The sequence below is a fragment of the Kryptolebias marmoratus genome, linkage group LG3 (genome assembly GCF_001649575.2).
Source record: "Kryptolebias marmoratus isolate JLee-2015 linkage group LG3, ASM164957v2, whole genome shotgun sequence".
Lineage (NCBI taxonomy): Eukaryota > Metazoa > Chordata > Actinopteri > Cyprinodontiformes > Rivulidae > Kryptolebias > Kryptolebias marmoratus.
In genome coordinates this window covers 17,096,035-17,122,877 of record NC_051432.1, presented here as the reverse complement: position 1 = coordinate 17,122,877, position 26,843 = coordinate 17,096,035, and the positions used below count along the sequence as shown (strand labels likewise).

General features: G+C 41.3%; 4 protein-coding genes across 6 annotated transcripts; 2 read left to right on the top strand and 2 right to left on the bottom strand.

Annotated features, from left to right (window-relative positions):
• The first annotated feature begins 467 nt into the window (after positions 1 to 467).
• Positions 468 to 10,757, top strand: abcg2b (ATP-binding cassette, sub-family G (WHITE), member 2b). 2 transcript variants are annotated; one of them, XM_017428888.3, is made up of 15 exons: positions 470 to 940; positions 2,067 to 2,126; positions 2,208 to 2,325; positions 2,410 to 2,565; positions 4,116 to 4,273; positions 4,467 to 4,618; positions 4,828 to 4,920; positions 5,819 to 5,967; positions 6,180 to 6,331; positions 7,313 to 7,402; positions 7,883 to 8,007; positions 8,344 to 8,498; positions 9,272 to 9,361; positions 9,447 to 9,499; positions 9,589 to 10,754. In XM_017428888.3, exons 1-15 carry the CDS (start codon positions 789 to 791, stop codon positions 9,734 to 9,736), a joined length of 1,851 nt encoding a protein of 616 aa, XP_017284377.1. In that variant the 5' UTR covers positions 470 to 788; the 3' UTR covers positions 9,737 to 10,754. The 2 variants fall into 2 exon arrangements, with proteins under 2 accessions (XP_037830604.1, XP_017284377.1); XM_037974676.1 differs by lacking the exon at positions 7,313 to 7,402 and having other exon boundaries at positions 468 to 940; positions 9,589 to 10,757.
• LOC119616566 (proline-rich protein 18-like) lies at positions 7,307 to 12,694 on the bottom strand. Its single transcript, XM_037974682.1, has 2 exons — positions 11,546 to 12,694; positions 7,307 to 7,416 (listed from the first exon to the last, which is right to left on the bottom strand). The coding sequence occupies exon 1, from the start codon at positions 12,463 to 12,465 to the stop codon at positions 11,548 to 11,550; it is 918 nt and encodes a 305-aa protein (XP_037830610.1). The 5' UTR covers positions 12,466 to 12,694; the 3' UTR covers positions 7,307 to 7,416; positions 11,546 to 11,547.
• Positions 12,695 to 13,047: 353 nt separating this feature from the next.
• On the bottom strand, positions 13,048 to 16,950 carry LOC108245746 (lipopolysaccharide-induced tumor necrosis factor-alpha factor homolog). Of its 2 annotated transcripts, none has more exons than XM_017432948.3 (6): positions 15,644 to 16,950; positions 15,468 to 15,557; positions 14,248 to 14,337; positions 13,811 to 13,900; positions 13,494 to 13,647; positions 13,048 to 13,388 (listed from the first exon to the last, which is right to left on the bottom strand). In XM_017432948.3, exons 1-6 carry the CDS (start codon positions 15,696 to 15,698, stop codon positions 13,271 to 13,273), a joined length of 597 nt encoding a protein of 198 aa, XP_017288437.1. In that variant the 5' UTR covers positions 15,699 to 16,950; the 3' UTR covers positions 13,048 to 13,270. The 2 variants fall into 2 exon arrangements, with proteins under 2 accessions (XP_017288437.1, XP_017288514.3); XM_017433025.3 differs by having other exon boundaries at positions 14,248 to 14,334.
• Positions 16,951 to 17,015: 65 nt separating this feature from the next.
• arpc1a (actin related protein 2/3 complex, subunit 1A) lies at positions 17,016 to 24,214 on the top strand. The gene is made up of 11 exons (XM_017431030.3): positions 17,016 to 17,317; positions 17,962 to 18,059; positions 18,322 to 18,426; positions 18,966 to 19,188; positions 19,424 to 19,531; positions 19,665 to 19,768; positions 19,845 to 19,953; positions 20,691 to 20,766; positions 20,858 to 21,051; positions 23,195 to 23,285; positions 23,384 to 24,214. Exons 2-11 carry the CDS (start codon positions 17,996 to 17,998, stop codon positions 23,420 to 23,422), a joined length of 1,113 nt encoding a protein of 370 aa, XP_017286519.1. The 5' UTR covers positions 17,016 to 17,317; positions 17,962 to 17,995; the 3' UTR covers positions 23,423 to 24,214.
• The last annotated feature ends 2,629 nt before the right edge of the window (positions 24,215 to 26,843 follow it).

Below are 26,843 nucleotides of genomic sequence, written 5' to 3'. Positions count from 1 at the left end.
GCGAAACCTGATTGGTCTATAAAAAAAAAAAAAAAAGGTCAGTTAAAACCAAAGTTAAGCCTAATGAAAGGAGTTCCTTTATGCTTGTTAGCATTCTGAACGCTAGAGGGCATCCCGACCACTGAAATCCAGGCTCCATAAAGTCTGTGGAGCGTATTCTTCCTCACCATAGTTGTGCCCTGCGTACAGCTCGACAGAGATTTAAAACTGCCACACATTTCTTTGTTTTGCCTTTAGAAATGGTTTCAATAACAAAACACAAGTTTTGTTTTTCTGCATAACTAACAATATGCAATATACTTCTGCTGGATACATGAAGCCACACTGACCTTTGACCCTTGGTAGAACAGGAAGTCAATGAAGAAATTGCTCTCTTTTGTGAAAAAGCCCTATTGTAACTCTAATTTGTTTTATTCTAATTTGAACTTTCTCTTGTTTTTATGTTGTTTTATAGTATCTATCAAAGTAAGCTGCAGAAAAGCAGTTACATATTCTGTAAGCTGTTATCAGCAGCTGCTTAGGTAACAGCCTTTATTGGGTCTTGGGTGTAAATGCTGCCCTTGATATTTTGAAGGGTTTGAAGTTTAAACTGAGGGCCAGCTTTTGCCCCTGCTGGTGTATGAGCGTCAGACAGACGAGTCCAAAGGTTGGATGAGTAATCATCCGTTTGTATGCTCTCTCTCAGCTGTCAGCCCGTGCAGGTCTCTGTGTCCACGCTTTGATTTTCAGACCTGAAGTTTGTGTCTCATTTGTGTCCATCTTGGCTGATCACCCTGCTGTGTTTGAACATGGCCAAGGGGGAGCGAAGGGTCTCTGACGCCGAGGGGTATTTCCAGGAACCTGGACCAACTGTCACGTTTAACAAGTTGCATTACTGCGTTCGAGAGACAAAGTGCTGCCGCAGGATCGGTCCTGAAAAATACATCCTGAAAGATGTTAGGTAGGACATGAGAGCATCTCTACTCTGGGATGACTTCCTTTTATACAAATACGTTTGTTTAATATCTGTCAGTGAGTTCATGTGGGAATCCTGTGTCAGAAAGGATGAATTTAATAAATGTATGTTTTTTTTTATTATATTTAGAACCAGATGCACATAAACAACAAAATCAAAATCTGAGAAACCATCAAAATCAGGATGTTAAAGTATTTTTTATCTGCACTCCCTAACTAACAGCAGTGCTTTAAAATAAGGACGCTAAAGTAATAAAAGTAGATAAATTGCATTTTAAGAATAAAAAAATAATTATCCTGAGTTCTGAATGATTTTGCTGAAACTTGTGGAAGAATAAATTTGTAGCTGAAATGTTAGAAGTTATAACAAGCAGAACAAAAGCTAAAATCACCAGAATCATAAAAAGTAAAGGTAAAATAAGCACTACAGTAGCTAAAACATCAAATTATCTCAACTGCAGCTCAAAGCTAAAACTAGCAAAACAGTAGCTAAAAGCAGAATTTAGTGAATTTCAGAGAACAATATTTTTGAAAGAATCAAAGAGATCACTGTGTTCTTATCTGGGGAAAACTTTGTACAAAAAAATTATATTATTCAAAAAGTGTCAAAACACAAACACTAAAAAGTTTTCATCTACTATTCGTGATGGAGTTAAATGTTTTGACAAATGAAAAGTTAAATTAGCACAAAGGAAGTGGATAAATAAAATAATTTAACATAAAATGGAAACTCATCTTTGGCATCCAGCAAGTCAAAAATTACCAAAATGTTTTAAATCACACAATAAAACGGTAAGAACAGAGAAGTTTACATATAAAATAATTAAATAATAATGTTAATGCTGAATCAGAATTCACACAATGTGTTATATTTTATTCTATTTTACTAGCAAAAAAAAAAAAAAAGATCTTACTGGAAGTATTTAACATTAAATCAAGGTCTTAAAAAAACAAAACATAAAAGTTTACAAACACAGCAACATAATTCCTAAATCTAAATCATAAATAAAAACTTTATTATAACCTTTATCTTGCTTGTATAGTTTCATTGTTCTGTATGTAAAATCATATTGTGTTAAAATAAAGAGAAAATGTATTATTTGTTTTTTCAGCGGCATCATGAAACCAGGGATGAATGCGATCATGGGGCCAACAGGAAGTGGCAAAACCTCGTAAGATATTGTTTAATAGATATAAACGAACGCGCACGTGTGCTTCTACCACCACAGACGCCTTTAACCATCTCTTCACAGACTCCTGGACGTGATTGCAGGCAGGAAAGATCCCGCCGGACTTCGTCAGGGACAAGTCCTGGTGAACGGCAGAGCTGTCACCTCTGACCTCAGGCTCAGTTCTGCCTACGTGGTGCAGGTGAACAAACACTCTTCGATTCAGAGAGACACGCTCCCTCGCTTGTAAAAAGTGGAGCTCCAACATCCTCTTTGTGGTTTTTAGGACGATATCCTGATGGGAACTCTAACGGTGAGAGAAAACCTCCTGTTCAGTGCCAACCTGCGGCTCAGCCCGAAGCTGTACTCCTCGGCTGACAAAAACAACAGAGTGAGCGCCATCCTGCAGGACCTGGGCCTCACAGACTGTGCCGACACCAAGGTGCTCGCCTCGTGTTACTACATCTACCTTCATTTACACACATGAAGAAGAAAAGCTAGAAAAATCTTCAGATCTCTTATATTTATGTGCACTGACATATATACCTGAATATGTCTGTGTTTATATGTGTCCGGTGGTCAGTTTCATTTAGTAAAGCAGAGATTTCTAAGGTACTTTAATAAACATATGTAAAATAACAAAAGTAATAAAGCAAACGATGAAATGATGGGATTGTAGCCATTTTGGTCAAACCTTGAATGAAACGTTATGAGCAAGCTGCTGTGAATGACTCTCAGCTACTACCACATCAAATTTTAGCTCAAGATCTGGTAAAATTGACCAAGTTAGTCATTTTTGTGTTATCTAATGTTGATTAGCTTTGGCAGCCATCACAAACTGGGTTGACTCCAAAAGTTAATCAGTTGTAGATGTCTATCCAGTGATTATTTCCCAAAAGTTTTATTAAAATCCGTCCAGTGGTTCATGAGATATTTTGCTAACAGACAGAGTTGACTCCCGATAGATGATGGCAAATTTTTCAAATGAAGATCTTGTGCAATCTGTTAGTGCTCTGAATATGTGTTGGGGATCAGGCTCAGCTACTACCCCACCAAATTTCAGGTCAATATCCGCAAAACTGACTGGATTATCGTCATTTCCAAGTTTTATTTAAGGTCAGTTCGTTGTGGCAGCCATCTTGAACTGGGTTGACTCCAAAGGTTTATCAGTTGTAGACGCACATCCAAAGATTACAACATATTTTCTGCAACGCATCCAGATCACAATTAAACTAAGAAATAAAAACTCAAATAGCCTTACAACAAACATAACAAAATTCATATTTTTAAAACCTGTTAAAGCTGAAGGCTGCTGCTGTTGCCCCTGACGTTTGCTTCAAACCCGTGACAGAGCCGTAACGTCATCGGAGCCGCAGTAAACCACCAGCTGGGTTCCTCTGAGCAGGTGCAGGAGAATAAATGACAAATAAAAATAGATTTTGCGAATATTTCCTGCTTTCTTTCTGATTGGCCTCTGCTGCTCTGTCGCGCAGTCTGTGTCACCGTTTCCACTGCTTGGCAAAAATGAAAAGCGTCAACGGTGTCACTCTTGATATACGCTGGACTCAGCTCTTCCTTGTGCATACATGTCAGCTCTTCTCTCTGCTCAGAGGAGGCAGAAATATTTGACCCCATTCCCCCTCCGGACTGCACAACAGAGTGGAGCAACGACTGCGCTGAACAGAGAGTGTGAGAAAGGTTAGAGTGGGCAGCGATGATAGGCTCTGAGGGGATAAGGTGCTTCAGAATTATTCAACAGAGCAAAAAGCCATCAGGAAAAACCTTCATCCATCCATCCATCCATCCATCCATCCATCCATCCATCCATCCATCCATCCATCCATCCATCCATCCATCCATCCATCCATCCATTTTCTTTACCCACTTCTCCTTAAACATTGAGCTAAACCCCATTTTGGTGCTGTTCCTCACTTCCTGCCCACTGTATAAACCAGTTACCGTGTGTGTGTGTGTTTATGTGTGTCAATTCAGATCGGCACCGACTTCCTGCGCGGCGTATCGGGAGGGGAGAGAAAAAGGTGCAGCATCGGGATGGAGCTCATCACGTCGCCCTCGTTGTTGTTTCTGGACGAGCCGACCACGGGCCTGGACTCCAACACGGCCAACTGCATCGTCGGCCTGCTGCACAAGTACGACTCAGTTCTACCGCCGCTTGGCCGATAACGACGCTTACTCGCACATAACATACAAACGAGACCCTGGAGCACAGCATAAAGTCAATGCAGCTTGAGGCTTGTGGGGTAAAAAGTGAGCTGCGTGTGGATTACTGTTTGCTTTTATGAAGCTTTTAAATCTGACTTGGATGTTCCAACATGTGTCCAGGCTGTCCAGAAGAGGAAATACGGTGATCTTCTCCATTCACCAGCCACGCTACTCCATCTTCAGACAGTTTGACCACCTGACTCTGATGCACAAAGGGGAGATAGTGTATGCAGGCGCAGCCGGGCGTGCTCTGGACTACTTCACAGGCCTCGGTACGAAAGCCAGACGACTTAAATCAGGATGAAATGTGGTGCTTAAAAATTCAAGATCATTTGAATATAAAAGGAAACCATTATTACCTGGATGGTCCTCAGTTCTCACTTGTAGCTCAGTTAAATATGCCTAGAGGCAGATTTTGCTCTTTTCTTGAAGTGCCAGAAATGAGGACATGCTGAACATGTGTGTCCGTGTGTTTGGACAGGATATCAGATCGAAGCCTTCAACAACCCCGCTGACTTCTTCATGGACATCATAAATGGTGACGTGGCGTCAACATTAGAAACCTTACCTGCAGGTAATTTATATATATAAAAAAGGGGATTTACATCAACACTGAGTCCTTCCTAACACATGTTTTACAGTCTGTGAGTAAAAAAATGTTGAGATATTTAATTCAGAATGAGTTAAATTGAAAGTAGCATTCCTGGATGCCAAAGTTTTAAACAAAGATCTGTCAGCGTTCGTAGCATACGTATGTTGGAGATGACTATCAGCTACTACCACAACAGATTTTAGCTCAATATCTGTACAACTGACTGTGTTATAGTTAAAGCTTTTTTTTTTCTTTTCAAAGATCAGTTTACCGTGGTAGCCATCTTTAATTGGGTTAACTCCAGAAGGTAATCAGCTGGAGACGTACAGCCAATGGTTACATGCTGAGAGTTTCGTTAAAATCTGCCAAGTGATTCCTGAGATATTTTGCTAACAGACAGACAGTTTAAACAAAGATCCCGCTTAATCTGTAGCTCTCAAAGTACGTGTTGGGGATGACTCTCAGCTACTACTACTACAAAAAGCTGTATTAGCTGCAAAAATGAATCAGTTGTGGATCCAAGTGTTACTTTTTGAGAGTTCCATTAACATGTATGTTGTGGTTCATGAGATATTTTGCTAACAGACAAACAAACACACTCACAGATAGGTGATTACATTACTGACTGCCTTTATCAGTGATAAAAAGCTATTAATGCTGAAGGCTGCATTAAAGGACTCATTTAGTTCCCAGGCAACTTCGAAACAATTACAGCGCTGAAATGGTTTAACATTTTACATTTTCAGTTTTTTGTACTTTAACAAGCTGGAGCTGGGTTTGGAGAAGATCTCCCTCTCTGCTCAGAGTCATGGCTGTTTTATAAAGAAATGTGTCATTATCTGCGGTTCCCTCACACGGTTGGTGTCTCCTTCCTGAGCAGACAGTCAAAAGTCACTGGCAGCGCGGTACCGCCTGTCCCAGCTGTACCGGGACATGATGGAGGACCTGGAGGACATGAGCCAGAGCGTCGCTGGGGCGGCCACGGGTGACGAACAGAAGCCTGCTTATGTCACCTCCTTCCTCTACCAGGTCAGCAAATCTATATTAAAAGATTTAACGGACAAATATGTGTGTTTGCTTTTGCTTACATCGGCTCAGGAAATCAGAGTCTCCACGGTGGGAATGATTAACAGGAACAGATGAGCTCACGAGGTTTTATCGCCGTACTCGGCTGCCCGCTGCTTGAACCCGCTCTCAGTCGTAAAAAGGGCGCTGATTATTTTTTTATGCATGTGAAACAGATGCGGGTGGTGTGCGGCAGGACGGTGCTGAACATTCTGAGGACCCCTCAGACCTCCTACGCCCAGCTGGCGCTCAACGTCTTTTTCGGAGTTCTGGTGGGACTCATTTACTACCAGATGCCTCTGACTCTGCCCGAAGCTTTACAGAACAGGTACAAACCCAACCTGCAGCCGACAGGTTTGACTCAGAGGAAGTACTCTATTTTTACTCCAATACGACTGAAATAAGGTTCTGTGGAAAGGCTATGAACAAGTAATGTCCTACCTGTTGTAGATAGCTCTTTGGACAACCTCAGTTTGGAGAAATAGTTTAATTCTGACCAGACTGTTGAGCCAAATTCTAACAGGGCCGAGATCAAAGTGGAAGGCTGCCATTTTAAAACAACTTCAATCTAAAATAAAAAAGAAATTCACGCCGGTTCACGTGAACACTAATTTGTTCACTTTTACTTTCATCATTTTGACTATACACGATTATTCCAGCAGAAACATTATGATATTTTCACTAGAGGTGCCTCAGACTGCGCTGGGAGGAGCTACAGCCAGCTGCTGCTGCTGCTGCTGCTGCTTATTTGTGCTTGCAAACAGAATTCTATGTAAACAGAAATTCACAGATTCATAAAATGGCATTAAACTGATCTGTGCTGAAGAAACAATCTTTTTCTCCAAACTAAAGTCGTTCACAGAGCTATCAGCAACAGGTTAGATATTTATTGTTCACAGAACTTCACTTTAAAATAAACGAACTATATCTTCAGTATAGTAGAAATAGCAAATAAACAGAGCTTTTTTTCACAGGTTTATTTGAATTTTTGCAGATGTGGTGTTAAAAACAAATTAAAGGGAAAAAATGACTGCGTCAATGAAAAAAAAACTAAAAATTAATGCAAGGATCACAAAAATTACATAAATACATTAAACAATTGCCAAGTACAAGTACATAATGTAATAATACTATAATAATTTCAGCTTAAAATAAAGAGAAATAAAGATATAAAGACGTCAAAATGACAAACCACTTTGAACTGCCTTGTTGCTGAAAAGGGCTTTATAAATAAATTTGACTTGACTTAAGTTTATGGAGTTAAAATTCAGTCCAGACTGATAAACTTATCCTCCTCTGTGCCTGTCAGGAGTGGAGCGTTTTTCTTCCTCATCATCAACATGGTGTTTGGGAATCTTTCTGCTGTCGAGCTCTTTATCAATGAGAGGGTGATCTTCATGTAAGTGACACCTCCTGGTAAAAAAATGACAGAACTTACTGTTTTAGAAACCAAACAAAAAAAACACATTTCCTGCCTCTCATTTCTGCAGCACTTTGCCCCAAACCAACATGTTCATACAATGGTTGTAAACCTTTAATAAGAAGAAATTCTTTGTTGCTTTTATTTGGTTTTCATAAATCATTTCTTAAAAAACTTTAGATAAACATTTAGAAGTTTATCTTATTTATTGATTGTATTGTTTAGTTTTTTTGGTGATGAAGAAAAGTATCGCCAAGTATCATTGTAGCAAAAGATCTTTCACACGGATTATAATTGTAGGAATGTTGCTTTTTGGGTTTTCTTTCATGTAATTTCATAAATGAAATACAGCAGATTATATAACGTACATAACAGGGCAGGCCTCACCCTCACACATGCAGCAGCAGCAGAAACTTATTGGTTGTGTGCGTAATTATGCCGTGTTTCTTGTTATTGCAGTCATGAGAACTTCAGCGGTTATTACCGGACATCTGTTTACTTCCTGTCCAAGATTTTTGCTGACCTCATCCCGAACCGCATGATCCCTATATTTGTGTTTTCAGCCATCGCCTACTATATGATGGGTAACGCACGAGCACACGCACACAGCGACAATCAGTGGGCCATAAAATACTACAATAATTGTAAACAGAAGCAGCTTTTACTCATTTCTAATGGGTATTTCTTAGCATCAGATATTAAAAAAGTGCTTTTGAAAGTTCTTCAGTTGGTTTAGGAAACTATTCAGGCTCAGTTTGATCTCAAAAGTCTTTTTTTTTTCTATTTACATTCATGAAATCTAAAGTTATCTGATTCCAGATTCCGGCATCCAATCACTTTTTGTCTGTTTGACTCTCTCTCTGCGGTGCGTCCAAACTGTCTGCTTGTCCTCACGTTTCCCGTTTCCTCGGTTTGTTCAGGGTTGAAGCCTGCCTTCGTGGCCTTCCTCCTCTTTGCTCTGACCCTGTCTCTGGTCAGTCTGGCAGGAGTCAGTCTCGCCTTCCTCGTCTCGGCGAGTGTGTCCACATTTGCCATGGCCAATGTCCTCATTGCTCTACCCTTTGTCTTCATGATGGTGAGGTGCAAGGATAAACAGGATGTCGGAATTCAAACACCTCGCGTTCCTTGAAAGAGTGCATATCGCCCACCACAAACTAAAGTTGTCTAACGTTGAGAAATGATGGAGTTATAGCTGCTTTGGTAAATGTCTTGCAATCTGTTAGGGCTCAGAGTTTGTGTTAGGGACGAATGTCAGCTATTAGGTCACCAAATTGTAGCTAAATATCTGTCAGATTGACTGAGTTATAGCTATTTATAGGTTTCCAAAGGTCAGCTGGCTGTGGCGGCCATCCTAAACTGGTTCGACTCCAAAGGTTAATGAGTTATAGATGTTTATTTAACGATAACTTCCTCAGAGTTTCATTAGAATCTGTCCACTGGTTCATAAGATTTTTTACTAGCAGACAGAATTTACTCCAAAGGTTTTAAACACAGATTTTGCACAACCTGTATAAGTTGTGGATGACCCAGTTTTAGATCATTATCTGTAGAACTGGCTGACTTTATGTTCGTTTATGTGACTGCGAAAGTCTGTTAGCAGCAGCGGCCATCTTAAATTGGGTTCAGTCTTAATCAGTTGTAGATGTACGTTCAATGATTAATTTCTAAGAGTTTCATTCAAATTTGTCCTCTGGTTCATGAGATGTTTTTGCTAACAGTCAGATAATTAAACACACACACAGACACCAGTGGCGAGTGATCAGAACATTCAGGATGGCTGTAAAGTTTTAATGACTCGAAGTAGAACTTTCTCATTCTCAGTCCAACTCATTGCTCTCCTGCTTGCAGGTCTTCGGTGGTTATCTTGTCAACCTCAATGTCATGCTGAGCTGGCTTTCTTGGCTGAAATGGGTCAGCATATTCAGATACGGACTGAACGTAAGCGAACAGGCGGCCGGTGAGTCCGCGTTTATCCTGCCTCTGTCCGCGGGCTCCTTCACCCCGACCTCTTTTTGTCCCGCAGGCTGTTTACATCAACGAGATGAAAGGACAGTTGTTCCGCAGCAACACCACGATGTGAGTTCAGTCACAGCCGGCTTGAAGCTCAGTGACAAAAAAAAAAAAAAAAGCCTTTTGACGGTAAAGGTCTCTCCTTTGTGCCACAGCATCCCAGGGGAGGCCTTCCTGCAGAGCATGGACATCGACTACTCTGCGTGGGGCTTCTGGCAGAACCAGGTGGCTCTGCTGGGAATCATTGTTGTCTGCATGATCCTGGCCTACGTGCAGCTGCTGCGGATCAACCGCTGGAAGTGATTCCTGCCCATCTGTTCACGTACACACACCCACGCACGTCTTTATTGTGTTTATTTAAGAAATAAAAAACAATACCACACTGCTATGATGTTCTCACTGGATGTAGGTGTCTTAGTTGGTCGTTTAAATTATCATTTTAAAAAAATCTAGATTTTTTAAATTTTTATTTCAGCGCACGTGGAGCGTCACACTCACTCCGAACACATGTGTTGCAACGTTTGACTTGCTGGCTGATAAGCTGCTACTTAACACACTCGGTCGGCGCACGAGGGAGGCAAGCCGTCGTCTAAGTCCTCACAAAGCTGATTACAGAGAGTGAGCTAACATTAGCTGCAAGAAAGAAAACAAGGACGTGGTGGAGCTCATCTTCATAGGCACTCCGTCACTTAAAGGCAGTCTGCGCGCAAAATCCCTCTCCTTTTATTTAACAAAGAACACCGATTTAAGTAAAATATAGATTGATAATATTTCCATAAAACACAAATGTGAGTCATTATGAGTTGTAAGGTTTGAGCGTGCTGCAGATTATAGATCATATTGTAAAAAAGCATTTAAAAGTGGCAAATTCCCTTTAATTTCACCCAAAGGGATAGTTCAGCTCTTCTGAAGGGGAGTTCTGTGGAAAGGCTATGAGCAAATAATATCTTACCTGCTGTAGATAGCTCTTTGAACGATTCTCATATCATTCCTCCCAGAATGATTGTTTAATATGAAATTGACGGCAATGTAAAGATTTATAAAACAGTGTAAGTTTGAACCACTGTGAAGCTTTTAAGAGTGGAGATGTTTAAAGACGGCAGCATCTGTTGGGGTCTTGGCCTGGCTCAGACTAGCCGTTAGCTCATCGGTTCAGTCAGAATTAAACCTCCAAACGGAGGTCAGATTAAGAGCCGTCTAAAACAGGTTAGATATTGCTTGTTTATCATCATTCCACAGAGCATCACATCAACAAAAAACTGAACTCTCTCTTTAAAGTAGTTTGAATGGATAAATAAAAAGTCATTCGTCGAATACAGAGCTCTGTAATCTTGTTCTTTGCTGTACTTATGTAGTAAAGATATCAAACTGTCATGTTTAGGGTTTCGGGAAATTCCAATATATTCCAATATATATATATATATATATATATATATATATATATATATATATATATATATTATATATTTTCAAGACTAGCATGCAGCTTTGTTTCCTGGAGCTTTTCATTTGCAACACGTTGTGCAGACCTGTCTCTCCAAGCACTTTAAATATTGTTTCATACCACCCTGTGAGAAAATAACTGTGTTTAAATGAAAAGGAAAAGGGACATTTCAGTAGCTTTTTGCACTTGCACTGCTTTGGAGGGCATTTTTTAAATCCAAATATGTAAAAATATAATGGTCAAAATTTTATTAATTTTATTTTATTTTAATTTAACCTTTGAGATAAGATAAATCACACCTCAGGTTTGTATTTAGCTCTGTTAAACACATTGCAGACATTTTCAGCAGGAATAGGTGGATCACTAACGTCAGTCTTCATTCAGAAGCCACTTCCAGTCTAAATGTTCCATATTTTGTTTTTTTTATTTTAAACTCAAATCAGGTTGGCTTTAAAATAACAGTACAGTTTGTGTCATAAAGCAAGTATTGTTTTTATAACCCAAAACAAAAAGCTACAAATTTAATCTAAATGAAGATAAAGGATCCAGTAAAATAATTGTCCTGTTTTGGAGGCGTACCTGAGTAACAGAAGTACTATAAACAACATGAGAACAACCAACAAACACCAGCCAACACTGTTTTCATCAGATCCCTTTTTAACATTCACCTTTAGAAACCTTTCCCGTCATTTCCACTCCTGTTCGGGCTTTTCCCCACCTTTACCGGTTTGTTCTCCAGCCCACGGAGCCACTCGGTGCACTTCAGCACCACGCGCTCGTCCACGCCGTACTCGTCCTCGTCCTCGTACTCCACGTCGTCGTACTTGTGTTTGTCGTTCAGGAGTGAGATCTTTACGATGGAGCGTATGTCTCCCGGCTCAGCATTGTGAGTGTTCTTGGCAACAACCCTGCCGTTCAGAGCTCCGTTTCTTTGAGCTGCAGACTGCTGCCTCCTCCTTCTGGAATCGGTGGCGCTTCCAGAGGCGCCTGCTCCACTCGCAGCGTTTCTACAACGCTGGTGCCTCTCGCTGTTTCTGCGCTGCAGCAGCAGCACAGCTTCGGGGGTGAGTGTCAGTGTAAAACGAGCCTCTTCCTGGTTCCTCGCTCTCGCCTTTGCCGGAGGTTCGGTCTTCTTGGCGGCGCTGTGGCCAGCATGTTTGTGCTGCAGAGATGCTCCTGAGCTTGAGCTGGGAGTGCTGTCCGTCTGCGACGATGGCAACACACGGTCCCTTTTGCCTGAAGCTGCAGGAACTCCTTTAGCTGATGTTGGATGACTGTTGAGTTGACTCTTCCTCCCCAGCTGCTTCAGGTTCAAAGTCAGTCTCTCCTTGACTGAGCTCCCTTTGTCGTCTCTTTGGACTTTAGTTTTGGCCACGCCGCTTGCGAATGAAGCGTCCCCGGGCCTCTCCTTCCCCGTCAGCCCCGACACAGAGCGGACGATGGATACTTGTGGTATGAAAGGCATTTTGACGACGCACAGAAGCAAGTAGGAGAAGAGTTCAGCTTTGTGGTAGAGGAAGAAGGAGGGCACCACGGAGGAAACCAGTTTACCGAGGGAGGAAAGATGCTCTGAAGCATCCTCAGCCATGAAGGGGTCAGCTGGCAGCTAGAGCATCATCTGCCCTGGAACAGCAAACACCCTGACCTTTTATAGCCAAGACGACGATGTGACCGAACCCGCTTTAAAAGATGAGCACGGCCTGAGAAGAGGTGAATAAAAAGGCTTCTGCAGCTCTTAAACACTCATTACTCCCAGGCTCAAAAGGTCTAAAATAAACCAAGTGTTGTAATCCTTCGGTCCGATCAGCGAGGGCACGTTTACTACACATCCAGTGCACATGCAGGCTTTAATCCCGACTGACTGACGAGGTTTCCTGAACACAAGAGGAAGAAAATAAGGAACTTTGAATCAGGAACTGGGATTCTTGCTTGATTTGCAGTGTGTGTGTGTGAAAAAATCTTTGAACCACTGGATGGATTTTAGTGAAACTCTCAGGAAGTAATCACTGACTGAACATTTGGAGCCAGGCCCCTTCAAGATGGCCGACACAGCTAATCGACCTTGAAAAGGTTGGGAAGTGTTGAAAGGCATTTCATTTCCACAGGATTCAAAGTAATTCTGTCATTATCAGAATAATGGAAAAGAAAAGGTACTTAAAAGAGTTCTCCATTCATGTTAAATGAGTTTTATTTGTAGCAAATATTCACAATTGATTCAAGCATTTGATTCTTATTTTCTAAACACAAAATACAAATAATGCCCTAGAAAACATTTATTAATTTGTCTTATTAAAAAACAACTAAAAGCGGATTAAATATCTGTTGTCCACATGACAGGAACTGATTTCTTTAATTTTTTTGGGCCTAATGTGAACTGTACGAGCTGAAGGTTTTCATTCGCAGCACTCCCTCCTCTGGATATGAAGAACCCGTTTACAGCGAGGACAAGTGTGGTAGGCGTCCTTAAAATGGTTGACAAAAAATGGAATCAGGCAGCAGCCGAGTACCAACCTGTAAAAGAAGAAAATGACAGACTCTTACACGGTCCAGTTTGTGTAATTAGCTGATTAGCGCTGGCTCGTTTTAAGAAACTGAATGTGTTTTTTCCCCCCTCACCCGCAAAACACAAACACAAGGCACAGGAGCCAGGCGTAAGCCCCGACTTTAAAGGTGACCTCCGTGGTGACCTGGGTCCGACAGGAGACGCACGTCGTCAGCGCCGGGGAGCGATATGGCCTGCTTTCATAGCTCACAAACATTGGCCCAGAAACTACAGGGATAAAAGGAGCAGATTAAATGAAAAAAAAAAAACAGCTCCTTCACAGAAAAGCTGGGAAAGAAAATGGACGTGTGGATAAATGCTCGGCAGGAAAAACTATTCTAATCAGCAGTGACAATGTGACGATGCGTCATGAAGGAGTTTCAGCATTCACCTTGTGGGGGTGAGAAGGAGGAAGGCGGTGGAGGATTATTAGGCGAGTGGATGTGGTAGACTCTCACGTTTCTGTCAGTCACACTCTCTCCTGGAGTAAAAATGGCAAACAGACTTAAATATATTAGTTTCAGCAAAATCTGAATATTTCTAGTTCAGAAAAAAACAAAGAGTGACATGTTTTGGCCCAGGGGACTTTTTTCTAAAACAGAGAAAGGTATAGTGAAGGAAGTGAGTCGTCCATTTTAGATGACTCAATTAAAGGGAAAATAAAAATAAAACATCACAAAAACAGAGGAGGCTCAAATGTGCAGCAGTGTTAAAGTCTGACTATATTTCCGACTCTTATCCTGATTGTACAAACAAAAATAACACACAAAAAAAGACATTGTGATCATCAGACCCACATCTTCGCTCCAGATAAATGTTACCATTCACCTGGCAGAGGTGATAAGACAGGAGGTGGTGGAGAGCTGAGAGAAGACTGGATGTGGTAAACGCTCGAATGTTTTCCAAATCCACCCTCTTCTGGAAAGAAACGATACACACTTAAATCTTATGACAAACTGATTATTTACAGCTAAGAAAATCAAGTAATATGCAACATCTTTTACTGTTTTAACCTGATATTTAAAAAAAAGCACAGTGGAGGAAGTGACTCACTTTAGAGAACGCCAGATTTGTTTTAATGTTTTTATCCATCAGCAGCTACATTAGAAGTCAGATGAAATTAATAGAAACTCTCCAGACTGGTTAAATGACTCCATGCAGCACGACCCTTTAAAACAAGCAGGAGTTTAAAAAAAAAACTGCCTCTACTTTGTGAAAAAAGGAACTTCTAGAGCAACCCAAATGCATTACATGCCTTTATTGTTTTTAGTTTTTAGGGTTAAGATCATTTATGAAAAGTGGAATCAAATAAGTTCACACAGGCAAACTCAAAGGATTAGTAGCTGCCTTTGAAGGCAACAGAGATATTTACAAAACTATACTCCGCCCGCAAATGATCGCATTAATCCTGAGTTTTTGTGGAGGATACAGGGTCAGAACCGTTTCCACACGTAGCAACTTGATGAGTAGGTAAAGTCTGCAAACCGCAGCTAGATTAGCCAACACAAAAATGGCTAAAATTCAGTCAGCTTTACAGATACTGAGCTAAATTTGGTCTGGTAGTAGCTGAGAGTCATCTTCAAGCAGGTCGTTTACGAGGTTTGACCAAAACATCTTAGTTTAAACCTCTGGCAACAATACGCTCTCCTTCAAAGAATATTGGGCCTTTAATTAAACCTTAAACTTGTTTTAAAGAAAAAAGGACTCGATTCATCCTCTGTGTTGGTTGTTTCATTTTGGGCTGTAAAATGAGAGATTATGACAGAAGTCTCTTTTCTTAATCAATTACTTGATTTTCAGCTGTTTGCAATTAACTAAAAATTCCTCTCTAGCTTACAATATTTCCTAAAATGGTTTATGTATTTGTGTTAAAGCATGGCAACCTGTCACACAGGGGAAAAAAACACTAATACCTTTCAAATCTGACATCATATCAACTCATATTCAGACTGGACAACACCCCCACACACAAGAAAATAAAAAAACAAGAATACACTAAAACAATCAGGTCACCAGCATCTTCATTACAGATCAACTGTAAACGTCACCTGGGAGAGGCGAGAAGACAGGAGGTGGCAGAGAGTCGACAGGTGAGTTGACATGGTAGGCTCTCACATTTTGCTCTGATAAACTCCCTCCTGGACAGAAGTGATTTAAGTTTTTAGCTGATTGTTTCCAGCCAGGAAAGGCAAGCAATAGGTGACATGTTTGTATCAGACTTTACCTGATAAAAAGAACGGAGGAGGTGTAGAAAAGGTTTCCTCTGCTTTTGATTCCATTTAACTCATAAGTGAAGTAACACAGAAAAAAAAAGACTCCAAAGGTGTTTCAGTGTTTTCATCCAACAGCAGCAGCTACGTCTGAAGTCCCAGCAGGTGCCATTAATTGAACTCACCTCAGACTGGTTAAAAACCCTATTACCCATAATTCAACAGTGGCATGACCTTTTTAAACAGGGAGGAAGTTATTTAATATACAAGCTTTTAGTAAAATACAAACTGTTTTATTTACTAATGTACTAACTACAGATCAGCAGTCCTGGGTTTTGCAGATACAAACACACCACAAGGCTTTTTAATAAATCTAAAACTCAGTAATCGTGGGTAAGAGAAGAAAGCTGGATTCTAACAAACCATGTCTTTACATGTCTAATCTCAATATGACTGTATATAGGCCTAAAAATAGATTTGTTGTCACAGTGACCAATGATGATCACAGTTTTAAGCTTCAAAACTCAAGTGCAATACGTAGACCTATTTACAGCTAATCAATCAAAAAGGACTGAATAAAAACGCAGATCAAGTGTTTTTGATAACTATACGATAAATAAAAAAATAATTCTGATCAGGTTAACTTCTGACTGGGCAATAAAGACACGTTTAAGAATGAACTAATCGTGGATTAATTTAACTAACAGACAGGGAGTGTTAACTGAGCTGGTTGGTTACTGACTCACCCGGGTTAAAGATCCGAACCCTCGTACTGAATCAGGACTCACGAGTCCATGATCTCAATTAACCCGGATCCTACATGTCCTGCGGCAGACTGCCAGGCATGGTGTGTTTCTGATTTAGTTAGTAAACTCACCGAGAAAAACAAAAACAAAAACAAAACAGCAGAATCCCAGAAAACTCTGCGGACTCAGACAGGTCGCCGAACGACTCATGTGACTGAAGTGAACCAGATCACTTTAGTGAGTGACTCAGATTAACCCGAGTCCATAAAGTGAACTGAATTACCGAATTTACCCGGAGGATTGTAGCATGCTAACTGTGCAGAATAAATAAATGCTCGTGGTAATTAAGTACTAATCAAGAATATATAAAGCCAGGACAACTATAAAGTATAATTTTATTTATTTTTTTAAATAAACAGCTCCCAGTGACATAAGTGTTTACATGTAGAGCGATATTCACAATATTCCTCTGTGGCCTCGTTTTATTTCGAGTGAAATTCGCGCATAATTCACCTCGTTCGTGCGGCTGTAAACAGCCTATTATTAAGGACTGGGAAGGGTTTATCTTCCACCTGTAAAAGTCACTTGGCAGGTTTCTCCTCAAACCGCCAGAGGAGCTCTTTCGCCCTGGTTGTAGTCGGTGTGAGACGTCGTCGTGAACGGCGTTATTCAGTTGAATGTAGCAGCTTAGCGTGACGATGCTAAGCTAGCTGTCAGCCAGGTATCCACGGGTTTTGCTGCCGAGCTAGCCACCGGATGCTCCCGGTCATATCTCACTGGCCGTCTTGACATTCCCTCAACATTCCTGGACGAATTCGTGTCGACTGACCAGAGTCCGCGAATTCAAGTCCACTCCTGATCTGTAACCTCTCCCACCCCCACCACCCAACGACGGTGTGACTTTAGCTCTCGCCGGCTAACTCGGAGAACCGGACCGACGAGGTGAGTTAGCACGAGGGGCTAGCGGAACAACGTCAGGCGTCTCCTCCGAGGAAACGCCGAGGTCTGAAAACCGGGGACGTAGGCCTCCCGGTGACCGTGTGCACAGGAGTAGATATTTATGTTCTCGACAAGTCTCGCCTGGCTGTCAAGCCTTTTAACATTTGTACAATTTGAGCTAAAGCGACAAATGCTGGTTTTAGCGTTAATGTTTCATTAGTTGCTAATGCAACCAACCCTGTCGTGGCTGTGTCACTAACCACCACCAGCTAACCAGGTTAAAGTCGGCTCGTTTAAGTGAAGAAATTGCATAATTTGTAGTTTATAAGCTTGGGTAAAACGTGGTTAACAAATCGACCACATAATTTAAACAGAAGCGGCCATGGCTCAGTGTTTTCATACATGTAGGTTTTAGCTAACGAAGTCAAGCTAGCTGCTATCAAGTGTAACCTCAACGTCGAGGCGTTAAAGTCATCGTTGGACGATTTGTCACCAAATAATGTCGGCGTGTTGTGTTTGTTCAGCAGCGTTTGTAATCTCTGGCACACACGTCCGGGTGGAGGCAGAGTTCGGGTCGAGCTGTTTGCTCCGGGACTCTTGTTTCCCGGCTAGTTGCTAACTTAAGTTTTGCTTTGGTGACCGTGCAGAAGAGTTGCACTTTAAGGACCACACCCAGACAAGATGTCCCTTCACCAGTTTCTGCTGGAGCCCATCACCTGCCACGCTTGGAACCGCGACAGGACACGTAAGGGCTCAAATATCTCTCTGTGTTTACACTAGGGGTGCTAATTTGAACGCAGCAACACGATTATAACATCCCCAGCTGCTGTGTGAAAGCATGTCAAATGGTAATTTGGTAATGGTAAAAAAAAGGGGGCAACAGCGGGTAAATAAGAAGACAATAGGAAGGGATTGTTTTTCAGCTTTCATTAGATTTGGGAATCTAGTCCGACTGGTTTGTCGTCTGCGCGGTAACCTGCTGGTTTTCTTTTCCCCTTTGCCTTCAGAGATTGCCATTAGTCCAAACAACCATGAAGTTCATATCTACAAGAAGAGCGGCAACCAGTGGGTGAAGACCCACGAGCTGAAGGAGCACAACGGGCACATAACAGGTATTTGATTCGACTGAATCTCTTAGAAGCAGAACACGTTCTTCCCCAGAATAGTCTGCCGACTTGTTATGATTTGTGTCGCCACATACACGGACGTCTCTGGTGACTTGCTTCAACTGTGCAGCATCTATTAATTCAATTAGCCGACGAGAACAAGTGTAACAAGCCTCTGAGCATATCTTGATTTGATGAAAAGTTTGAAACAAAAAGAACATTCAAAGTGTGAGCGCTTCCTGAATAAATGGATCCTTTTTGCTGCATGACTGGGCTTTTCAACATGTAGACACGGTGTCTTGTACGCCGTTCTTTTCTCAGTGGTGTTTGCACTTCAATTTGTCCCCTTGCTGACCCGTGTTTTACCACGTCCACGATGAAATGCAAAACAAAATGATGCATGTTTTATTTGTTTAAGAAATATAATATTGGGATGAATTACCATCTTTACCCCTATAAACATTTACTCAAATTTCTTCTGAAAACTGGTAGTTGCGGAGTCTCGCCCTCAAACTAATCGCCTCTGTTTCTTGCCTGCGTTGTAGGTATCGACTGGGCTCCAAAGAGTGACCGTATAGTGACTTGCGGGGCAGATCGTAACGCCTACGTGTGGTCTCAGAAAGAAGGAGTGTGGAAGCCCACACTGGTCATCCTCAGGATCAACCGAGCAGCCACCTTTGTCAAGTGGTCTCCACTGGAGAACAAGTTTGCAGTTGGCAGCGGAGCTCGACTCATCTCTGTCTGCTACTTTGAGTCTGAGAACGACTGGTGAGAACGTGACAGCAGTGATCATGTTTTTGTTTTTTAAAGGAATCTGATGCATTTGCTTCGAGATGCTCTATTTAGCAGAACTATTCTGAGTGTTTGATCTGTTTTTTTGACACTCATAAATGTAATGTGGTGTTTTTAAAAGCAACGCTAGTTAATTGTTTACATTCACTTCGATTCTGCTAGCTCAAATCTAATTTTCTGGTGCTTAAGTCACGTCTCTCATGTGGGTCAGGTGGGTGAGCAAGCATATAAAGAAGCCAATCCGCTCCACCATCCTCAGTCTAGACTGGCATCCCAACAATGTCCTCCTGGCGGCTGGTTCGTGTGACTTCAAATGCAGGTAAGAGTCGTCTTCAAACAGAACAGAATGCTTAAAAGATGAAGGTGTGATGGATAAAAAACTGACCAGCCGTCTCCCTTAACTTCTGATTTCCGTTTCCTTCTTGTCGCTCTCCTCTCTCTCGGGCCTCCAGGGTGTTCTCAGCCTACATTAAGGAGGTGGAGGAGAAACCAGGCCCCACACCCTGGGGCAGCAAGATGCCATTTGGGGCTGTGCTAGCAGAATTTGGGGGAGCAGGTCTGTACTTATGCCTTCTTTCACAAGGGTTGTCGTAGTGCTTAAAGCTAAACCACGTCTGGTCATTGTGTGCCAGGTGGAGGGGGATGGGTCCACTCCGTGTCCTTCTCAGCCTCTGGAAACCGCCTGGCATGGGTCAGCCATGACAGCACTGTCACTGTGGTAGACAGCTCTAAGACTGCCAGGTACGTTCATTTCTGCATGTTCTTTATTCCCAGATAATTTAAACGTTTTGTTAAAAAGGTCGTTTGTTGCACGTATTTTCACCTGCATGAAACAAAACTGAAGCTTATTCATAACAGCTGCGCAAAGGAATTGTAAAAGTAAAGCTATTTGTTTATATTTTTTACCATTTTATGAATGTTGGGCCTAAATTGAGGTACTGTCATTGTGGCAGGAAAGAAAAATCATCTACACAGGACTTCGTTGTTTGATGAAATAAAAATAAAACACTGCTGCAATGATCAACAATAATAGTGAAGGGATTGCTGTTAAGTTACATACAATAATTTAAAAAAAAAAAAAAAAGCTGAAATTGGTGCATTATTTACTGACTGAGTGCAAATGTTTGTTTTTAAACCAAACTGAATTTAGGAGAGAGAAAGATGGATTATTTGTGTCAAGAAACAAATAAATAACTCTCAATAAGTCTCTTTCATTAAAATAAAATGGCTAATGCATAGAAAAAAAGTCAGTCCTGTTCATAAAATTAAACAAAGAATGTGCTTTTACATTTTTTACAAGGGAGAATTAATGAAGTAGTTATATTCTTGGCCACAAACTCAGTGAATTTCTCTAATTGGATCATCTGAGTGTCACAGCTGTTATTTTAATGAAAACGACAAATCTGAATGTGTTTGTACTCTGCTCTCTGTCTCAGATACTGTCAGATGGATCACTGATAGGTCATTTTTGTGTTTAGTCCCTTACAGCTGAAGACGGAGTTCCTTCCTCTCCTCAGCGTCATTTTCGTCTCAGAGAACAGTCTAGTAGCGGCGGTAAGAGTTTAATATTTCCATCCACAGGTTGACTGGAAGTAGTGATGATAATAATAATGTAAATAAATGAATTTGTCCTTTGCACCATCAGGGCCATGACTGTTGCCCCATGCTCTTCCGCTGTGACGATGGTGGAACGCTGACATTCGTGTCAAAGCTGGACCTCCCCAAGCAGAGCATCCAGAGGAACATGTCGGCCATGGAGCGCTTCAGGAACATGGACAAACGAGCCACCACCGAGGACCGCAACACAACCCTGGAAACACTGCACCAGAACAGCATCACGTAAGTCACACGCCAAGTGCAGACATTATGACTCCTAAAAGTTGTGCCTTAAATTCAGTGGTTTATGTTGATTAAATTGGCTTTTATGTCGTAGTTTTCTCGACCATGAGATCCTATTAATAAGCTAATTACTTTGTTCCCAGCTTCTAACCTTCAGTTCATACAGTGGCTGTAAACGGATCAGAGTTGAAATGTTTGCTGTTTTTTGTACACAAACATAAGAATCACAAACAAGAGAAAGTTGAATATTTTGTGGCATGTTGAATTATATAACCTGAACCTTTTTTATTGCTAATACATTATCATTGACTGGAAGCACAGTTTAGTAAACCGTGCAACCATAATTCAGAGCCACAAGTTTTATTCCAGGGTCATTTATAGATGGAAATCTGTTCTAGTTGAGTCCTATAAATGTGCATATATGTAGAAGCTGTAGCAATTATAATTAAAGTTGGCAATAATTTTGTCTGTATCAATAATAACCAAAAAGTGTACAAGACACCTAAAGCTTTAAACTGCAAGTAATGATGTTTTCTGTTTGAGTTAGGACTGATTTATCTGTTGGTAGTCAGGCAGGCATGTATTTTCAGAGTTGTTACAGAAGCCATTTGAATAGACGCCTTATTTTTTTTTACAATGCAAAGTAATATTGGAAACTCCTGGTAACATTTGAGTGGTTATGAAACTGTCTCAGTCACATCTCTGTGCTGTTGCTCATCATCTGTGACTGAATACCAGCCAAGTTGCAGCAAATCAGAAAAGTCCCACCTGTGCCAAAGTTCTGCTATAAATATCGCATTACTGAAGAGGAGATGCTTTCGTTACAAACAAAAGTGCCAGGAAAAAAAAAATGAAAAAGGTGTGCTGTTTTCATTTTCAGGCAGATCTTCCTTCTTTATTCGGGACATATTGTGCTGTGGTGGAATTTTATTTTTTATTTTTTAATGCAATCGTTGAAGCTGAGACTGAGATGCTCTCTGCCTGCACCTGTGTCATGTAGGAAATGATAAAGTGGGGTTGAAGTTGATTCACGGCTGGTACGCCTCCGAGCCAGCGACTCAGGTAGTCACAGAGCTGTGTGTGAAGTGGGCGGCGGCATCCACCTCCCAATCAACGCCGCTGTCTCGCTGCTGGTTTCACATCGCTCACATCACACTTTGTTGGCTTGATTGGCTTGTGTGTGAAAAACCAAAGGCAGCTTAAATAGATGCTCATCTCTGAGGCCATATTGCTGAATAATATCACCAAAGGAGCTCCTGTCTGGAGCCTTGGCCTCAGGCTCTGCACAGTGATGTGACTATGATCAGCTGAAGACCACGTCTCATCACAGAGATGGTTGGTTCTATCAAGCACCAGAACATCTGCTGTTAGTACTGAATGTGTTGTTGGCTCAGTTCAAACATAAAGACAGCGTGGTGTTTGGTGAGTATTACACGCCGACGTGTTTCATGTTCAGTGACTTCCTGGAGGATTTATACGTTTGCAGCTTCTCTCTTTCAAAAAAATACAGCAAACTGTTATAGTTGTCTAAATATTTAAAGCAGTAATTCAATTTTTTTTTTGAAGTGGTGTTCTGTGAAAAGGTTATGAACACATATCTTACCTGTTGTGGACAGCCCTTCAGACGACCCCAGTTTGGAGCAATCGTGTTTAATTTTGACCAGATGAACGAGCTAATGGCTAGTCTGAGAGAGTCAGTTTCACAGTACAGTTATTTTTGTCTAACTCTGTGTTTTGTAAATGTGTCAGCAGCAGCTAGCTGTAGCACTTCTGGCAGGAAAATCATATTTCTGTCACATTATCCATGTAATGTGAAACTGATGATAACTGGTGTAAAGGTTGGCATTGACATGAACTGCAATTACATTTTTGAGATTGTAGATTAAAGATGGCCGCGGGCCACTTTGGTTTTGGGCCCACTCGGACTAGCCATTAGCTCGTCAGTCTTGTTAGAATTAAACTGTCAAACCGAGGTCGTTCAAAGAGCCATCTACAACAGGTAAGATATTAATCGTTCATAACCTTTCCACTTCAAAAGATTTATATCTCTTTAGGTGTAAGGACATACATCACACTGTATTCCTTAAAATGTCTGTATGTAATTACACCTTTTTGTTTGTTTGTTTGTTTGTTTGTATTTTAGCCAAGTGTCTATCTATGAGGGAGACAAAAGGGATTGTCGCAAGTTCTGCACCACAGGCATCGATGGCGCGATGACCATTTGGGACTTCAAGGTGATCCGTTTTTTTTTTTACTTTTAAACTTCTCAGAAGTTTTGTTTTCCCCTCTCATATCTTCCAGCGCTGACTCCCTCCTGTGTTTACCTCCTCAGAGCCTAGAAGCTTCTATCCAGGGTCTGCGCATCATGTGAAGACTTTGTACGAATCAATGAAGAGACGCTGCAGGCTCACCTCCCCCCCACGCCCACCCCCCACCCCTTCTCAATCTCAGCCCCTCCACCCGTGTGACGCAGCCAGTAAAGTACATAACTGACCACCTTATCGAGTGTCTGCTGAAGCACTGATCAGACCATTATACACTCTTGTGGGTGTGTACACGCTCACAATTACACACACACACAACACAAACACTAAACACACTAAGCTGATGTGTGAGATCACTGATATTATTTTTCTTTGTTTGCTTTTAAATGAAGGTTAACCAGGTGTAAAAGTGGGATGGTTTTCTGACACGTATTAAACGTGATGTGAAATGTGTGTTTTTATGTTCTCTAACCTCCAGTACCAAAAGCTAAACACTATAAAAGGTGTGTTTTATCCAAAAAAATCAGACTGTATTCCACCTCAGAGCAACCTCGACGTGATCTTTCAATATAGGTGTTGAGTACTGTGCGTTCGACGATGGGATGTTTCCTCGCTGGAGGACGGTATTTATCTTTTGGTTGGTGAAATTCTTGTTTAGTTTGAGACCTGGGGTTATTGATATTCTGAGTACATGTCGATGGTTGTCTGTTCAAACCTGTACAGAATCGTTTGGAGGAGAGAAAGAAAAGAGGCTGTCTAAACTGTGCGCGGAGTCATGACTGGCCAGCATTGGGCTCTGTAGCTGAAACGCTAAAAAAACACACACATGATGGAGGATTTCTATGTAACTGATCATGAGTTAGACATGAAATAAAGTTGAAATACATTTACACTACACAGCTAACACGGCTGCTCTCTTTTTCTTTGTGTGGATTCTCTATTGGTGACTGTAGGTAATTCAGCTGCAGTATCTCAGAAGGGTTTTAATTTCTGGACGTTCGGATAATAAATGTGTCGTGTTGAGTGTTGTAAGGTTATTATGTCGAAGTTAATCGCTTGTTCTCGAGGCCTGATTCGGTGAGGTTTCATTTACCTTCTTCACTGTTTTCTATAAATTGATAATACCGTCATCCCTCACTTTAAACTATACTTCAAAGGAGCCAGATTATTTCATCAGCCCTTCTGAATGACGTTCACCCATTTTCTGCCCAGTCTTGGTACATGATCGTAGCAGCATTTTGTCCAGTTTGTGCTTAAAGAAATAAGGAAAGTTGACGAGTGGAGGACAAAAGATGTCGGGTCTAAGAAACATTCACAAGCAGATGAAAAGAGTCATGTCTTTAATAAATGCAAAAAATAATAATAATCCATCAAAGACCTGACACAGGACGGACCTGAGAGATGAATTATCCTTTCCTGGATCTACTGCATGTCAGCTTTTAGCTAATTGCTCTTTGGTGCTGAAATACTATTTGTGTCTCAAATTGTTTTTTTTTTCTCCCATCTCCAAAAAATGGGAACCAATTTCCTTTGAGACAGGCTGATGGTAACAATCCAATTTAAGATGGTTTCTTTGTTAGGTTTTTCTGAGTCAACAGAACGTTGATTTATCTCTTGGTTTGAGGAGCCTTTTTAATTCAATTTGGTTTATTTATAGAGCGCCAATTTACAGCAAAGTCCTCTCAGGGCTTTGTACAAAAACACTCGCATACATAAAATACCAATTAGTAAATGTTATCTAAGGTTGTGTTGAATCATGACTTTGTCACAGTCTCCCATCCTGAGCAGCTTGTTGGCGACAGCGGAAAGGAACGACTTCCTTTGAACAGAAAGAAACCTCCAGCAGAACCAGAACCAGGACAAGCGGCCATCTGTCTCAACCGGCTTGGGTTTGAGAGGACAGGGAAGAGACAAAGACAAACACAGACAGGCTGGTCCAGGTGGAGTTTCTACGGGAAAGAAAATGCATGTTAATAATATTTACAAATACAAATACAAACATGGAGAGCGGAGTGAGGAAATGTGGTCAGTTTGTCCTCCAGCAGTCTGAGTCTACAGCAGCAGAACTAAGGGATAACTCAGGAAACCCAAACTAACCCTGACTATAGGATTTATTTAAAAGGAAAGTCTTAAAAGTTGACAGAGTGTCAGCCTCAGGGACAGAAAGAGAGGAGCCTGATGACTCGAAGCTCTGCCTCCTGTTCTGCTTTTAGAAACTCTAGGAACCACAAGTAAACCTGCAGCCTGAGAGCGAAGTCTGAAACAATAACATCCTTAATGCTTTTAGGTGTGAACGATTCTCAGACTCCTCTGAATAAGGTCAGGTGGAAAAAAAAAGCCCACGTCTAAAGGAAAAACCTCAAAGCTAAAAAACCGCTGAGCAAGACTAATTAATTAAATTAAAATTAAAATGTTACATCTGCTTTAACAATACAGAGAAATGAAGGCTCAAGACTTTTGTACTGGATTGTGTGCTTGTACATATCCTAAATAAAATAAAAATATATCTAAAAGGCACCTTTAAATTATCATAGCAGTGAAGTGGTATATACCTTTTACTTTTAGACTCTATAACTTTACATGAAGGGTTTTTAAATCCTAAATGAAAAAAAGGGTAACTAAGTAATACGGCTGTAATATCTGAACGTGAGTTTCTAAGACAGGAAACTTGTGAATCTGAACGAGTTCAAAACAGCTCGTCTCTGCCATCACACTGAGCCTCCTCTGCGCGGGACGCTCAAAGGTTTGCAGACGACACAAAGGTGGCCGCGATGATCCCTGGAGGAGACGAGGAGGTTCGCGCTCTTTTCGGATGGTGCGAAGGAAACAACCAGACGCTCGACATCAGCGACACCAGAGACGGGATCCTGGACTTCAGGAGGCTCACGGACAGTCCTGCTGCAGAGACGGCCTTTGTCTTTTCTGACTATCTGCCTGTCAGCAGGTAACTGTGTCCCCTGTCCCCAGTCCAACCTGAGGTGTTTTAATAAGGCTGGAGACATCATATAAGAGAGCACACGTCCAAAATATGAGCTGTGTGTCCTTCTGTCCTCTGGGAGGCGACACAGCAACTTAAAATGTAAAACTAACAGATTTAGAAAGAGTAACTTCTTCTCTTGAGCTGTCAGGGTTGGTTTTAGACCTGAGCCGACCGCCTGGCGTTTAGTGATATCTGAGATTTTAATGTTTTTTTTATTTTTTAATTGGATTGTTTTTTTGTTCATAGAGTTTGAGTTGAACTGCTGGTGTGATGTCATTCATTCAAAAAAATAAATATGAACTTTTGTTTTTGTCCTCATGCCGTCCTTTCTTCTCTCTACATTTGAGTTTTTTTCCCCTTCCTTTTCAGGTTGTTCCTCTTTCTTTATGCAGAAGTAACCACACGACCCACCCCCTTCCCTTTTTTTTCAATTTTTTTTTTTTTCTTTGGGCCTTCCTCCTCTGTCTCCACCTCCTCCTTTTTGTGAAACATTGTATTTTCACGCTCCTCCCTTCCTTTCTGCTTTTTTTTTCCCCCTTTTCCCCTCC